The sequence below is a fragment of the Hyperoodon ampullatus genome (genome assembly GCF_949752795.1).
Source record: "Hyperoodon ampullatus genome assembly, chromosome: 15".
Classification (NCBI taxonomy): domain Eukaryota; kingdom Metazoa; phylum Chordata; class Mammalia; order Artiodactyla; family Ziphiidae; genus Hyperoodon; species Hyperoodon ampullatus.
The window spans coordinates 16,807,216-16,820,133 of record NC_136928.1 but is presented as its reverse complement, the minus strand read 5'-3'; the positions used below and the strand labels follow the sequence as shown (position 1 = coordinate 16,820,133).

Genomic DNA, 12,918 nt, shown 5'->3' with positions numbered 1-12,918 from the left:
ATTTCCCTTTTGGAACCTGAAGCCTTCACCTGATGTCCTCTCTCTCGAGAAACAAAGGGTATCAGAAAATCATGGCTGCTTTATGGCACCAAGCACATCATGTCAGGGTTTTTATACCTTTCTTAGAAAATAATTTTCAGTTGTTGTGACAAATGTAGTGCTTAAAAACGGGCCCATGAACAACCCCTTCAGAATTGTGTTTACTTGGTATTTAATATTGCAAAGAACAATGGGGCCTGCCCATGAAACCTGCCTCAGATGAAGAACAGCTAGCCTGGCACCTGTGTTTGTCCCAGGAGCAACTTGAAAAATCCCCTTCCCTTACCCTGCTCCCACTTTGAGAGAACCAGCTGCAGCAAAACCCTGTATGTCCACCCCTGCTCCCCACAGCCACTCAGAAACAAGGATGGGATCTGGATCCACTGAGATACATGAAAGGAGATCTCCTAAGAGGTCTGAAATTAATGTGATAGCCAAACACTGGTTGTTTCAGGCGAAGATGTCTGAAGGTCTCTGAGTCCTGAAACCCCCGTTATGTGTTGAATTGTGCAAACCGCAGCCCCCCCCCCCAAGAAATTCACACGTTGAAATCCCAGCCCCTGGTACCTCAGAATGTAACCATATTTGGAAATAAGGTCTTCAAAGAAATAAGTTAAAATGATATCTTTAGGGTGGCCCTAATTCAATATGACTGGTGTCCTTATAAGAAATGGACATCTGGACACAGATACGCACACAGAGGAAAGACTGTGTGAGGGCACAGCAAGAAGGTGCCACCTGTAAGCCAAGGAGACAGGCCTCAGAAGAAGTCAAACCTGGGAATTCCCTGTCGGTCCAGTGGTTAGGACTTGGCGCTTTCACTGTTGGGGCCCGGGTTCAATTCCTGGTCAGGGAGCTACGATCCCACAAGCTGCCAGGTGTGGCCAAATTAAAAAATAATTTTTTAAAAAAAGAGGAAACCAAACCTGCTGTCACCTTGATCTTGGACTGAATAAATGACTGTTGTTATTTTAAGCTACCAAGTTTTGGAGTGGTTTGTTACGTAGCAATAGATAACCGGTAAATCCGTATTACTCTCCTGCCTGCTCCACTTCTCATTCCTCAGGGCTCAGCTTCAATGTCAGGTCCCTGATCGCTCTAGCTAGGGAGCCCGTATTGTCTAACTGCCTGGACTTTTCTTTCATACTTTTCTCACTTTGTAAGCATTTACTGATTTCTTTCCCTAGTTTTAAAAAACTCAAGTCTTGACCTATTAATGGGTCATAAAGTCAATTTTTAAAGAAATAAAATTGAATATAAAATATCAGATAAGTAAGTAGTAAAGGATAAGCATCGTATTGTGAAACTTGTTAGGTATAGTCAACATATGTGTGTGCTGGTGCACAGTATAAAATACATTTTTTACTCCAGTTTTTAAAAAGTTTGAAACCACTACTATAAACTGTCAGTTCTTAAGCTCAGTGAGCATGTCGCTTTCACTCACCATGAACATCCAACAACTAGCAAAGTACCTGGCACAGAGTAGACACTCAATAAACATGTAGGAACTACTGTAGAAATAAGAGGAGTATGTGAGTGAACTGTAGAGACAGGAAATGGTTGGCAGTGGTGGTACCCTTTGAAGAAGTTTGGCAATGAAGTGATAGAGATAAAGAGAGTAGGAGATAAACAGAGTAAAGCCTTGAGCAGGAGTCTTCGGGAAAGGGGAGACATGAGCGTGTCTATTCACTAAGGCTAAAGATCCAGTAAAAGTCGAGAGAGAGTTAGGCAAGATAAAGGAGATAAATAACTGACAGTACATACAAAGCACAAACAGGCTGGAGAGAAAAGCCACAAGCCAATTCTCAAGCCAATTCTTTGAGATTGAATGAAATGAGAAAAGTTGAAGTAGAGAACACGGGGGCGCTGAAGGAGCTCATTTGTGAAACCCTCCACTCTCAAATTATAAATCAAGGTTTGTGACCAGATTAAGAGTAATGGAATTCTGAGCTTAGGAAGAGTGAGAACATTTATGAATAAGGCCTCTGAAGAATGAGGGGGAGTCAACAGGTGAGTCGAATCTGGCACCAACAGAACAAAGAAATACAAGTTGAAAACTATAGATGATGTGAATTTTTTTCTAGCATTGCCTGCCATCTGGGTATAGGAGTGGAAATCAATTGTTGGAAAAAAAAAAAGGGTGGCTATGATAGGTCAAGAGAAACAAATGAGAATGCTGGTAAGAAATGGAGTTGAAGCAAGAGACTGAGGAAAAGTTATCGGCTTAGAAAAGTGCAATAAGCTTGATTTAATGGGAGAGGATGGAAGGATAAGGAAACAACGAAATGGGAGAATTTTAGAGTTTAAGGTATCAGGTGGCAAGAAGCGGAGGTTATATTCCCTAGTGGTAAGAAAAAGAACTAACTCTGAGGTCAGAGTGTCCCATATGGTATACAACCCCAAGATGGTAACAGAGAAAGGAGGTGAAATACAGATACAGCCAGGTATTAAAATCAATAAAGACAGAGAGTATCTTAGAGGTCAATGGAAAATATGGACTAGGATAGGTGATAGACAGTTTCAAATAGGGAGAAGTTACTGAAGGAGACTAGATCTTTTTTATTTTAAGAGACATACAATGTACTGTAAACATTTTAAATTCTCTCATTGAAACTGTCAATATTAAGAAATTTACTTGGAATCACATTATTCCCTTAATTTTTTCACAGAGCATATTCCATTTACTGTGTAGTTCATCATCTTCTGGACATGTTCTATGTAATATACTTGTAAGCACAGTCGTTTCAATTGGGCAAAATTTACTACCAATAAAACCTGAATTTAACTTGTCACGTATTTCCAGCGGCAACCAATGGTCAGGTGCTTCAATATTACAGATTTCAATTCTTCCGTTCTTTATGTCTAGGAATACTTTAATTTCCAAGTGTGAATGTTCATATAACACATTGAAGGAAGTGTTTACACTGAACTTTGGAGTTTTGCCATATATCCACTCCCAGGCCTGTAGTTCTTGGGCTATGCTGTTTATTCCAGGAAACAGTGTCTCGTCTGTTGGGTTTATTAGGTGAATGTGATTATCGATTTGATGAGATGCAGCATACTCTGTGGCAACAGCATTTATCACTACTTCACAGGTCAGAGTGGGATCTTTTTCCATAAGATTTTTTACTAAGGCAGGTGTGCTCGCAGTGGCAGCGCTCCTGATCCCTTGGTAAGGGCTCTTCAGCAAAGATGACAAGAAGGTCCCATTGGTACTGCATAGCAAAGTGCAGTGGTGATAAGCAGCGGTCTGGCCAATCTTGGAAGCTGTTCCTGAGACTTTAAACTGTCCATCAAGTAAAAGGTCAAACCTTTTGGTAGCCTGCACATCCAGCTGCGGCTGGACAGCCTTCAGAGCTTTCACAACTAATTTTAGATTTTCCATCCTATTGTACTTTTTTTTGGTTGTAAAAAAAGTCAAGTTGATGTTACCCATATCATGGTAGACTGTTCCTCCTCCACTTCTCCTCCGAGCTAGTTTTACACCTTCTTCTCTCATCAGATTCAGGTTACATTCCTGCCAAGGGTTCTGATGCCGACCAATTACAACAGAGGGAGAATTCCTCCAAAAGAAAAGAACCGGCTTGGCTTCTAGATTCATATGGTCATGGATCCAGTCTTCTACAGCCAGGTTTTGGTAAACATCATTGGAAACTGACTGTAAAATGAGCCCACTTTTAACTGTGTCTTTAAAACCAGCTGCTGGGACCTTGAGGTTACAAAGTAACTGGAAGCAATTCTTCATTGAAAATGGGATCAGCATGCTTTTAAAAATGGAAGACAAACAAATTAATGATTGAGAAAAAGAAAATTAAATTCTAGTTTGTAGCTATCAGTTCTTGGTTATTTAATCCAAACTTATTTAAGTATCCAGTCTGGTTGCTTTTCTTGCCTTTTAGCCTTATCATTAGTCTTTAGCAAAAATTGTACAACAGAGTACTCAAAGGAAATAAATGATACAAACCTCAAACTGTTTTAGTTGAAATGGAATAAGGGCACAGATTTTTCAAATAATAAAGCTGAAAATATATTATGTAATATATCTCAAAGACAAACAAATTATTTTGAATTCACAGGTAATACACATTATTTGAGAAAAATGAGAAAATACAGACAAGCAAAAAGAGCAAAATAAAAGAAACCATAACATGACCACCCGGAGATAATCCCAATTAACACTTCAGTGTGTACCCATTTTTTTTATGTGCATGTGTAAAATACACACACACACTTTTCCCCACCAAAAGTGGAACCATACTCATTTCATTCAATGTTAAACCTATTTTTACATCTGTTTTAATGTCATGTTACATTCCATTGTCAAGATAACACCACCGTTTACTCAACCAATCTCTCAGTTTGTAAGTTTAGATTGTCTCTAGTTTTTCTATGTTATTAACAATGTTTTCATGAACATCTGTCTGAAAAGCTTTAATTATGTCCTTGTAGTACTTTAAAAATAATTCCTATTTAACTTTGAGATACATGTTTACTGGCAGCCTGTTTTATTTAGATCAATATTAAATTAGGATGGACCCCCTGAAGTCAGGGGAGAGGTGGTCAGAGTAGCAAGGTTAAATAGAAAGGCTAGGAACAATTTTATTATGTTTTGACACTTTACACATTATTTGTGTTAGCAGTGCTGATGAAAAGGCTGAAAATACTAGCTATAATAATGAAGTATTTTGACTAGTTATGGTTGTAAAGAAACCATTCTATTCCGATTTCATTTCTTAGAATGGTCATAATTTTCCTTTAGGTTAAAGACCTGGGAAGGACTGGGTTATTAAAGCCCAGAACTAGGCCACATTCTTTTGTAGTTATATCCTAGATGCACAATTCCTAGGGTAACAAGTCTTCATATTTTCATCACTCTTGACATATCTTGATAAATAATGCTACAGAAAAGCTGAACCAATTTACACTCTATCTAGAAAGGTCAGGAGAGGTGTAACAGAGGAAGGGATACTTGAACTGAGTCTCGAAATCTGATGGTTTTTACCACGTTGATGGGAGTAGCATGTTCCAGGCAAATGCAAAGACAGAGAGTCCTCCAACAGTAAGGCATGTCTTGGGGACTCCCTCCTCAAAGGAGTTCCACTACCAGTCTTCTAGCTCCGCTGAAATCTCTGGCTGTGCTGTCCTAGGAAGCCTCTGCAGCCAGATGCCGTTTCTTTGGTTAAACTCTTTGTTCTTGGTTCTGTTTGACCCAATTTGATACAGTCCCTCCTTCACTGAACAAATGTTTATGGAGTGCCTACTAGGGACAAGGTAGAATAAAGAAGGGGAGGAGACAAATTCATGTAATTCTAAAGCATTTGGCCTTTTTCTAAAAGCAGCTGGATACAGTGAGGTGTTTTAAGTGGGAAAGTGTTAAGTCAGCCATTATACAAAACTGCTTCTGCTGGCAGTGTTGAGCATGGATTAAAAACAGATAGACTAGGGGCAGGGAGACGGTTTAACCGACCCATGCAGTTGTCCCAGTTAGAGACAATGAGGGCCTGAACGGTGGTAGCAGACACTGAGAAGGGATGGACACAAGAACATTAAGGTCACAGACTGGTCCTTGCCTTCAAGGAACTCACTATCTAGTGGGAGACACTAAAATCCAAGGAAGGTGATAATTCAAATACGGTGTCATAAGTGCTATGACAGGGTAAGTACATTAGAAGGCCATTTAACCCTCTCATGATTGGAAGTGACATTGAAGTTGAGACATAGAAGGGGTAAGGAAAAGTATTCCAACAAAGTACAATAGCTTGGAGGAAAAAAAGACCCATTCAAAGAATTCGAAGAATTTAATTCAATTGGCTGGTATTTAAGAGTGCAGGAATGGGGAGCTGCAAGAGATAAGGAGGCAGAAGTAGAGATCAGATTATGAAGAGACTTAAAATACACGTTAGGGACTTCCCTGGTGGTCCAGTGGTTAGGACTCTGTGCTTTCACTGCAGGGGGCATGGGTTTGATCCCTGGTCCAGGAACTAAGATCCCACAAGCCTCCAGCCAAAAAAAAAAAAAAAAAAAAATCCATGTTAAATACTTGAACTTCACCCTGAGGGTGATGAGGAGGTGCTGAAGAGTTTTACAGATTTATACTTCAGAGACATTGCCTAGAGATTTAAGCAGGGAGAATCTTGCTATTTGGTAATTGGTTCAGTGAGGGTGAGAGAAAGAAGTCAAGGGTCCTTTATGGTATGATTACGAGCCAGCATTCAAATCCCAACTCTGTCTCTTCCCAGCTAAGGCAGATTAGTTGACTTTTCTGTGCCGCAGATCCCTTATCTGTAATACGTGGGTAATGACAGGACTCGTATCAGGATTAAATGAACTAATACATGTAAAGTGCTTTTGAGAGTGCCTGGCACATAGAAAGTACACAGGATGTTACCTCTTTTATTAATTTTATGCATACCTTGATCTCTGGCCTGGGAAATGGGTGGAAAGAGGTGACATTTCCTAGGACAGATTTCATAGGAAGAGGAGATATGGGGTGAAGATACCTGGTCCGTTTTGACTGCATTGAACTTAAGAGTCTTTGGCTACCAGCAGCCAATGGCACAGAGCTGAAGAGATGGTAACTAAGGGCTCCAGAATTGATCCAATTAATGTATTAATAGTGCTCAAAATATCTGTATTCATCCAGGCATTGTGGATACGGTGTGAGTGAAACACAGCAAAGATATTAATTCAAGAGAGCTTGCATCTACTACGCAACAGACATTGTTCTTGGCACTTGGGATTCATCAGTAAACCAAATCCAGGAAGGTGATGAGGACCATATGAAAAAGGAAAGGGAACGTAGGAAACGTGTATGTGAGAGGAACTGGGCTGCTATTTAATTTAATTTATTATTTATTTATTTATTTATTCATTCATTTATTTTGGCCACGAGGCATGCGGGATCTTTGTTCTCCTACAAGGGATTGAACCCATGCCCCCTGCAGTGGAAGCACCAAGCCTTAACCACTGAACCGCCAGCGAAGTCCCCAGGCTGCAATTTCATATAGGGTTGTCAGGCTAGGCTTCATCAAAAAAGTGACCAAAAAAGCAGACTGAGAGTAAGTCAGAAAGAGAAAAACAAATATCGTATATTAACGTATATATGTGGAATCTAGAAAAATGGTACAGATGACCTTATCTGCAAAGCAGAAATATCAACAGAGACGTAGAGAACAAACCTATGGACACCAAGGGGTAAAGGGGGGGTGGGATAGATTGGGACTGACATATACACACGACTACGTATAACACAGACAGCTAATGAGAGCCGGCTGTATAGCACAGGGAACTACTCAGTGCTCTTTGGTGACCTAAATGGGAAGGAAATCCAAAAAAGAGGGGATATATGTATACGTATAGCGGGTTCACTTTTCTGTACAGCACAGACTAACACAACATTGTAAAGCAACTATACTCCAATTAAAAAAAAAAGAGAGAAGCAGACTGAACGTCGAGGGAGTTAGGCTGAGCGCCTAATATGTGCCAGAAACTGTTCTAGGCACCTGAACACATAAACAAATAGGACCCTGTGAGGATGTAACATTTCCACTGAGCCTCGTAGGACGAGAAAGAATCACACACAGAGTGAGAGAAAGTGGGAACACAGGGATGTCTGAGAAAACCTAAATGCCAATTTATTAATTTACAAAGAGAACTATAGGCTATCAACCGGATATTCAGATCGGCCTGTCCAACTACCCTCTCATCGTAAGTTTGCTTGGTGAATACTGAATCCGGACAAAAGGATGGAGTTATACGACTTCACTGTCTGGTGGAATGAGCCTTGAGGAAAGCGCCTCTCAGCTCCTGGGCTCCGGAGAGATCCCACTGTTAACGCCAGGACACCCTGTCTCTCCCAGAGGAGGCCTGGATTCATCCGGTCAGGCGCACCTCTCTTTTACTCCATGCTTCAAAAACAGATCAGACCTCCAGCTGCATGATGTACAGTCTTTTTTTAGTTGGCAGGATACTGTCAAGTCCTGAAGGCCTGATAAAATTCTGTCTCTTTAACTTAGCATATCTCTACTCTTACCTTTTAATTATTTTTATCGTTTTTTAATCAGAGGACAATCATATTTCCATGTTCAGGGGTGGGGGGGACACTTCTACCACCACTTTGCATTTACCAAACCTGCTTCTCCATCATCGAACAGAAAGCAAAAAATAACAGGACCCCACCTACCCTCCTAGGCAGGCCCAGCTCCTTCAAAAAATCCTCCCCAAGTTTTATCTTGCCATCTTGCCACCTCTTAGTACAGAACTTAGCCAGTCTCAGGACAGCCGTGTGCCTGTTTGATTTCGCCTTTTTGGTTCTCGGTGGGCGCGCACAGGGCTGGCACCCAACATGTCTAATTTTTTGACCCTCCAGTGTTCCGGATAATCCGTTCCTAACCGTGGAGCTAGGTCTTCCCAAGCTCTGACCGGACACTTCAGGGCCTGCAGCGCCAGCCGTGCGCACCGCCCCAGGGTCTCAGCTCCCCGCCCGCTGCCTGTCCTCGGGGCCCACGCTGCCTGCCCCGCCCCGCCTTGCCCCGCCTCCGGTTTCACGCACCTGAGGCTTCCGGTCGCGGCCAAGCAGCGCACGAGCCCGTGGGGGAAGGACGCGTGCGACCCACAGTCCCGTCCCGCTGCGCACGCAGCCGACCCGCCCGTCACCCCGGCCCGCGGAGGGCGGGGCACCGGAAGCGCTGCCAGGGGGCGGGGGCGGGGCCGGGGGGTGCCGGAGGGCCCTTCCGACCGGCCGAGCTGGCGCCGAACCAGAGGAGAGGCAGGGACGCCGCCCACGTTCGAATAATAGTATCAACAATATGGAAAGTCCTAGAGCCCCAGGGCAGATGGAGGTTCCCTGCGTGACAGCCCAGAGCGTTAGCGGGGAACACGTAGGAGCGGGGTTGAGTCAGTCTGGAGAGGAGCCCGCTTGGTACCTAGAGCAGTCGGGTCGGATGTTCTTTTTTTTTTTTTTTTTTTTTTTTTGTGGTACGCGGGCCTCTCACTGTTGTGGCCTCTCCCGTTGCGGAGCACAGGCTCCGGATGCGCAGGCTCAGCAGCCATGGCTCACGGGCCCAGCCGCTCCGCGGCATATGGGATCCTCCCAGACCGGGGCACGAACCCGTATCCCCTGCATCGGCAGGCGGACTCTCAACCACTGCGCCACCAGGGAGGCCCGGGTCGGATGTTCTTTACTGAACATCCAGGCATTGCGCGGGGCTTTGCACGTCTCATAGTCCAAAGGGCAGGCAACTCCACTTGGAAGGGGACGAAACTAAAATCGGTTTTAAAAGTTAAATGGCATTTAAAGGAATAAACGCTGGTATTCCCAATACAGAGATGGTAACAGGTAGGAAGAAGTGGGTTGGAGAACACACACACTGAGGGCAATGAACGTTACCACTTGGGGTGTCCCTCGGTGCAGCTGGCAAGAAAATTCTTGTGGCTTAGCCAGATGGGAAATTCCCCCGACAGGCAAAGTTCCAGGTAACTATAGCTGCGTAACAAACTGCCTCAAACGCCAGTGGCTTAACACAACGATTTATTCTAACATTTATATGGTCAAGGCTTGCTCACGTGGCTTCCTTCACTCAGCACAGGCTGGCTGAGCGGGGTGGTCCAGGACGGCCTTATTCACGCCCTTGGCGGCTGGTGCTGGCTGGCTGATGGGGCACCTCCGTTCAGGGCTAGCCTTGGAAGGAGCACTTTGGCCACATTCTGTTGTCCAAAGCACCAGCAAAGGCAGCCCAGAGTCAAGGGGTGGAGAAATGGACCCCACCTCTTGATGAAAGGAGCCCAAAGAATTTGTGCTCATCTGGTTCAGTCTTCCACAGAAATCAATCTCTCTTTTGGCTTAGAATAGAAACCATCAAGGCTTGCATCTTGGAGTAAGAAGCTCCAGTGTTCACAATTTGGTGATGCCGATACGATGACCAGGGCTCCATATAAAGCTACAATAAAGACACAGTGGCTCCTTATTTATTTACTATTACCCTCTTGATTGAAGTCACTCTCAGTAATTAGTCTTTCTTGGATTATGCAGGTGGGAATGGATTCCGTGCAGTTAGTCCCAGTAGGAGTTTTCCAAGTTATCATTAAAAAGAGCCACGCAATTCTGTTGCCCTTTGCTTATATTACATCTTTCTAAATTCCATTTCTCTGGAATCTGAGGTGGTACAATTTTTCCCCCCCTAATTTCCTACCGAAGTGTATTTCAAGAATGGATCCGTCCTCCCTGCTCCTAGACTTCCATCCTGTGGTCATCCTTAATCCCTCTCCTACTTCTTCAGCTTCTCCACTCGATCCTTCTGCTGACACTCAAACACGACCTCCATCTCATCTTCCATCTCTCATGCTGTCTACTCCCCTTCAGAGTTGAGCTTCTTTGTGGAGTTGCTACACATCCAGTATCCACTTCCTCACTTCCCATTTGTTTTCCAACCTACTCCAACATGGATTCTGTCCTGTTATTCCACCAAAAGTGCTTTTTGCAGGGTGAGCAAAATGGGTGAAGATGATTAAAATGTACAAACTTTCAGTTATAAGATAAGTAAGTCCTGGGGATGTAAATGGACAGCATGGTGACTATAAAAATACTGTACTGTATACCTGAAAGTTGCTAAGTGAATATATCTTAAAAGTTCTCATCACAAGGAAAAAAAAATAACTATGTGTTGATAGATGTTAACTTCTTACAGTGATCACTTTGCAATATATATGAAATCATTATGTTGCACACCTGGAACTAATATAATGTCATATGTCAATTATATCTCAATTAAAAAAATTTTTTTAAATAATAAAATTCTGTAAATCATTAAAAAAGTACTCAAGGATGATGGAGAATTAGGTCAGCTACTTACTCTCAAATGGTTGGGAGGAGAGGGAAAGCCCTTTGTACCATGCTTGCAACTTTGCTGTAAATTTGAGATTGTTTCAAAATAAAAGGGAAATAATATATGTTAGGTGTCTGGCATTGTAATAAAGACTGTGAGCACCCCACCCAGGTCCCCTTTACCCTTAATTCATCATCCATTCTCCAGCTGGTGTGAATGAAGGAGCTAGCAGGCACAGGCACACCAGAGTGATTCACCCTGCCTCCCTGCCCACCAGCCTGCCGACTTTGGCTTGGAGGCGGCAACCAATGCCTGACTGGCCTAGGGCTACAATAGTCCCACCTCTTGCCTCAAAGTGGGACAGTGGGACAACTCTGCAGTATAATCCCTCCAGAGCACCCTGTGAGTCAGGCCATGAATTTATCTGAGTGCTCATTCTTCGATGATTCCTTCTGCTTCCCTGACTCCCTTACAGGCTTACCTTAAAAAGCACACTCTCAAAAATCATGTGCATCTGGGTCCTTGTCTCAACCAGCTTCTAGGTAATCACAACTAAGCCACTTACACGACAGTTCAGTAAATGATAACTATTGTGACTGGCATCAATGACAACACCATTAGATGCAATACCAATGCATGTATTATACGTCTTATTTTATAGGTATGTTGAATCTAAGGTCTCCTAACGTCCTTATTTCTCCGGAACTGTATTATTTTTATATGGAAAGTTTCTCATCAGAAACAACGGCAGAACTCTGCAAAATGTTCACTTTAGGATTCTGCTTGTAGAATTCTTCCATGAAACAAATAAACACCTAAGTGAGGCTGTTGTCCTGATTAAACTTGTTCCATTCCACCCCTTCCAGGAAGTCTTTGTGGATTTCCATTCCCAGGTGTGCTGCTAAAACTATGGCTTGGCTTGGATTTTGGGATTCCAATTCTCTGATATCTTAGCAGCAGTAGTTCTCAATCAGAGTAATTAACGTTTGCGTTTGTTATCATCTCAATGACTGGATTGTGCTATGACATTTGACATCCTGCAATGCATGGGGCATCACATACAATGAAGGACATCCCAAATTCAGCGTCCAACACACTATCAAATGTCCTGTTGGACATTCATGGAGGTGAAAAACCAGTCTGTAAATATTTGAGCCAAGTCCCTATTAAAGAAAAAAGTGGTTTTGCTAAGGTCACTAGTGCCATTCATGTTGCTAGATCCACTGGACCTTTCAAGTCCTCATCTACACTTTCAGCTGACTGCCTCCACCTTAAAGACTTTTGTGGGCAATCTTGACATTATCCTGTCTTGCTTTTCCACCAACTCTGCCAACTCCTCAGTCCCCTTAGCCAGCTCCCCCTGCGCTGCCCAGCTCCTAAGTGTTGTAGTTGCTTTGTCTCACACTATACATTCACCATAAGCAACCTCTTTCATTCCCATAGCTTCAGATACCATTTCTGTATATAACTTCAAAACTTGTATTTTTTCATTCCATACATGGAACTGTCTGCCTTAGAAACAGGTATGCCCAAAACCCATGCTCCCAAGCTCTTTCCCCCAGGGAACCACCATGCATCTAGCTGTTTTTTTTTTTTTTCCCTAGAAATCGTTTCTTTGTGACCGCCTGGAGGGGTGGGATGGGGAGGGTGGGAAGGAGGGAGATGGATGAGGGAAGGGATGTGGGAACAGATGTATATGTATAACTGATTCACTTTGTTATAAAGCAGAAACTAATAAAAAAAAGAAAAGAAAATAAACTTTATCCAAAGAACACATTATTTACATTTAATATGCTCATTTATCTAGGAAACCCAAAAGAACCCACAGATAAACTAGCAGGAACTAATAAGACGGTTCAACAAGGCACACACATACAAGATCAATAAATTTTAAAAATCAATCAGGCTCCTCAACACTGGCAATAACAAATTAGAAACTGTAAAAGAAAATAAGAAAAAAAGAAGATCTAAAAATAGTCACAAGAGCCATATAAATTATTTAGAGCTAAGCATACGTAGAAGGAAATATAACTAACAAACTGAGTACGAACAGTTA

The 12,918-nt window shown here is 42.7% G+C and overlaps 1 protein-coding gene and 1 long non-coding RNA gene across 5 annotated transcripts in view; both read right to left on the bottom strand.

Annotated features, from left to right (window-relative positions):
- LOC307063996 overlaps positions 1-12,918 on the bottom strand; it is a 31,761-nt gene that overhangs the window by 1,325 nt on the left and 17,518 nt on the right. For 3 of the 4 annotated variants that reach the window (XR_013811264.1, XR_013811265.1, XR_013811266.1), the window contains one exon: positions 8,305-9,977. The exons of the other annotated variant lie outside the window; for it this stretch is intronic. This is a non-coding gene — a long non-coding RNA (uncharacterized lncRNA). Of the gene's footprint in view, positions 1-8,304; positions 9,978-12,918 lie in introns of those variants that run through there. 4 annotated transcript variants of the gene reach the window in all.
- LOC307063991 (lipoyl amidotransferase LIPT1, mitochondrial) lies at positions 2,651-4,060 on the bottom strand. The gene has a single exon (XM_079720405.1). It carries the CDS (start codon positions 3,800-3,802, stop codon positions 2,681-2,683), a length of 1,122 nt encoding a protein of 373 aa, XP_079576531.1. The 5' UTR covers positions 3,803-4,060; the 3' UTR covers positions 2,651-2,680.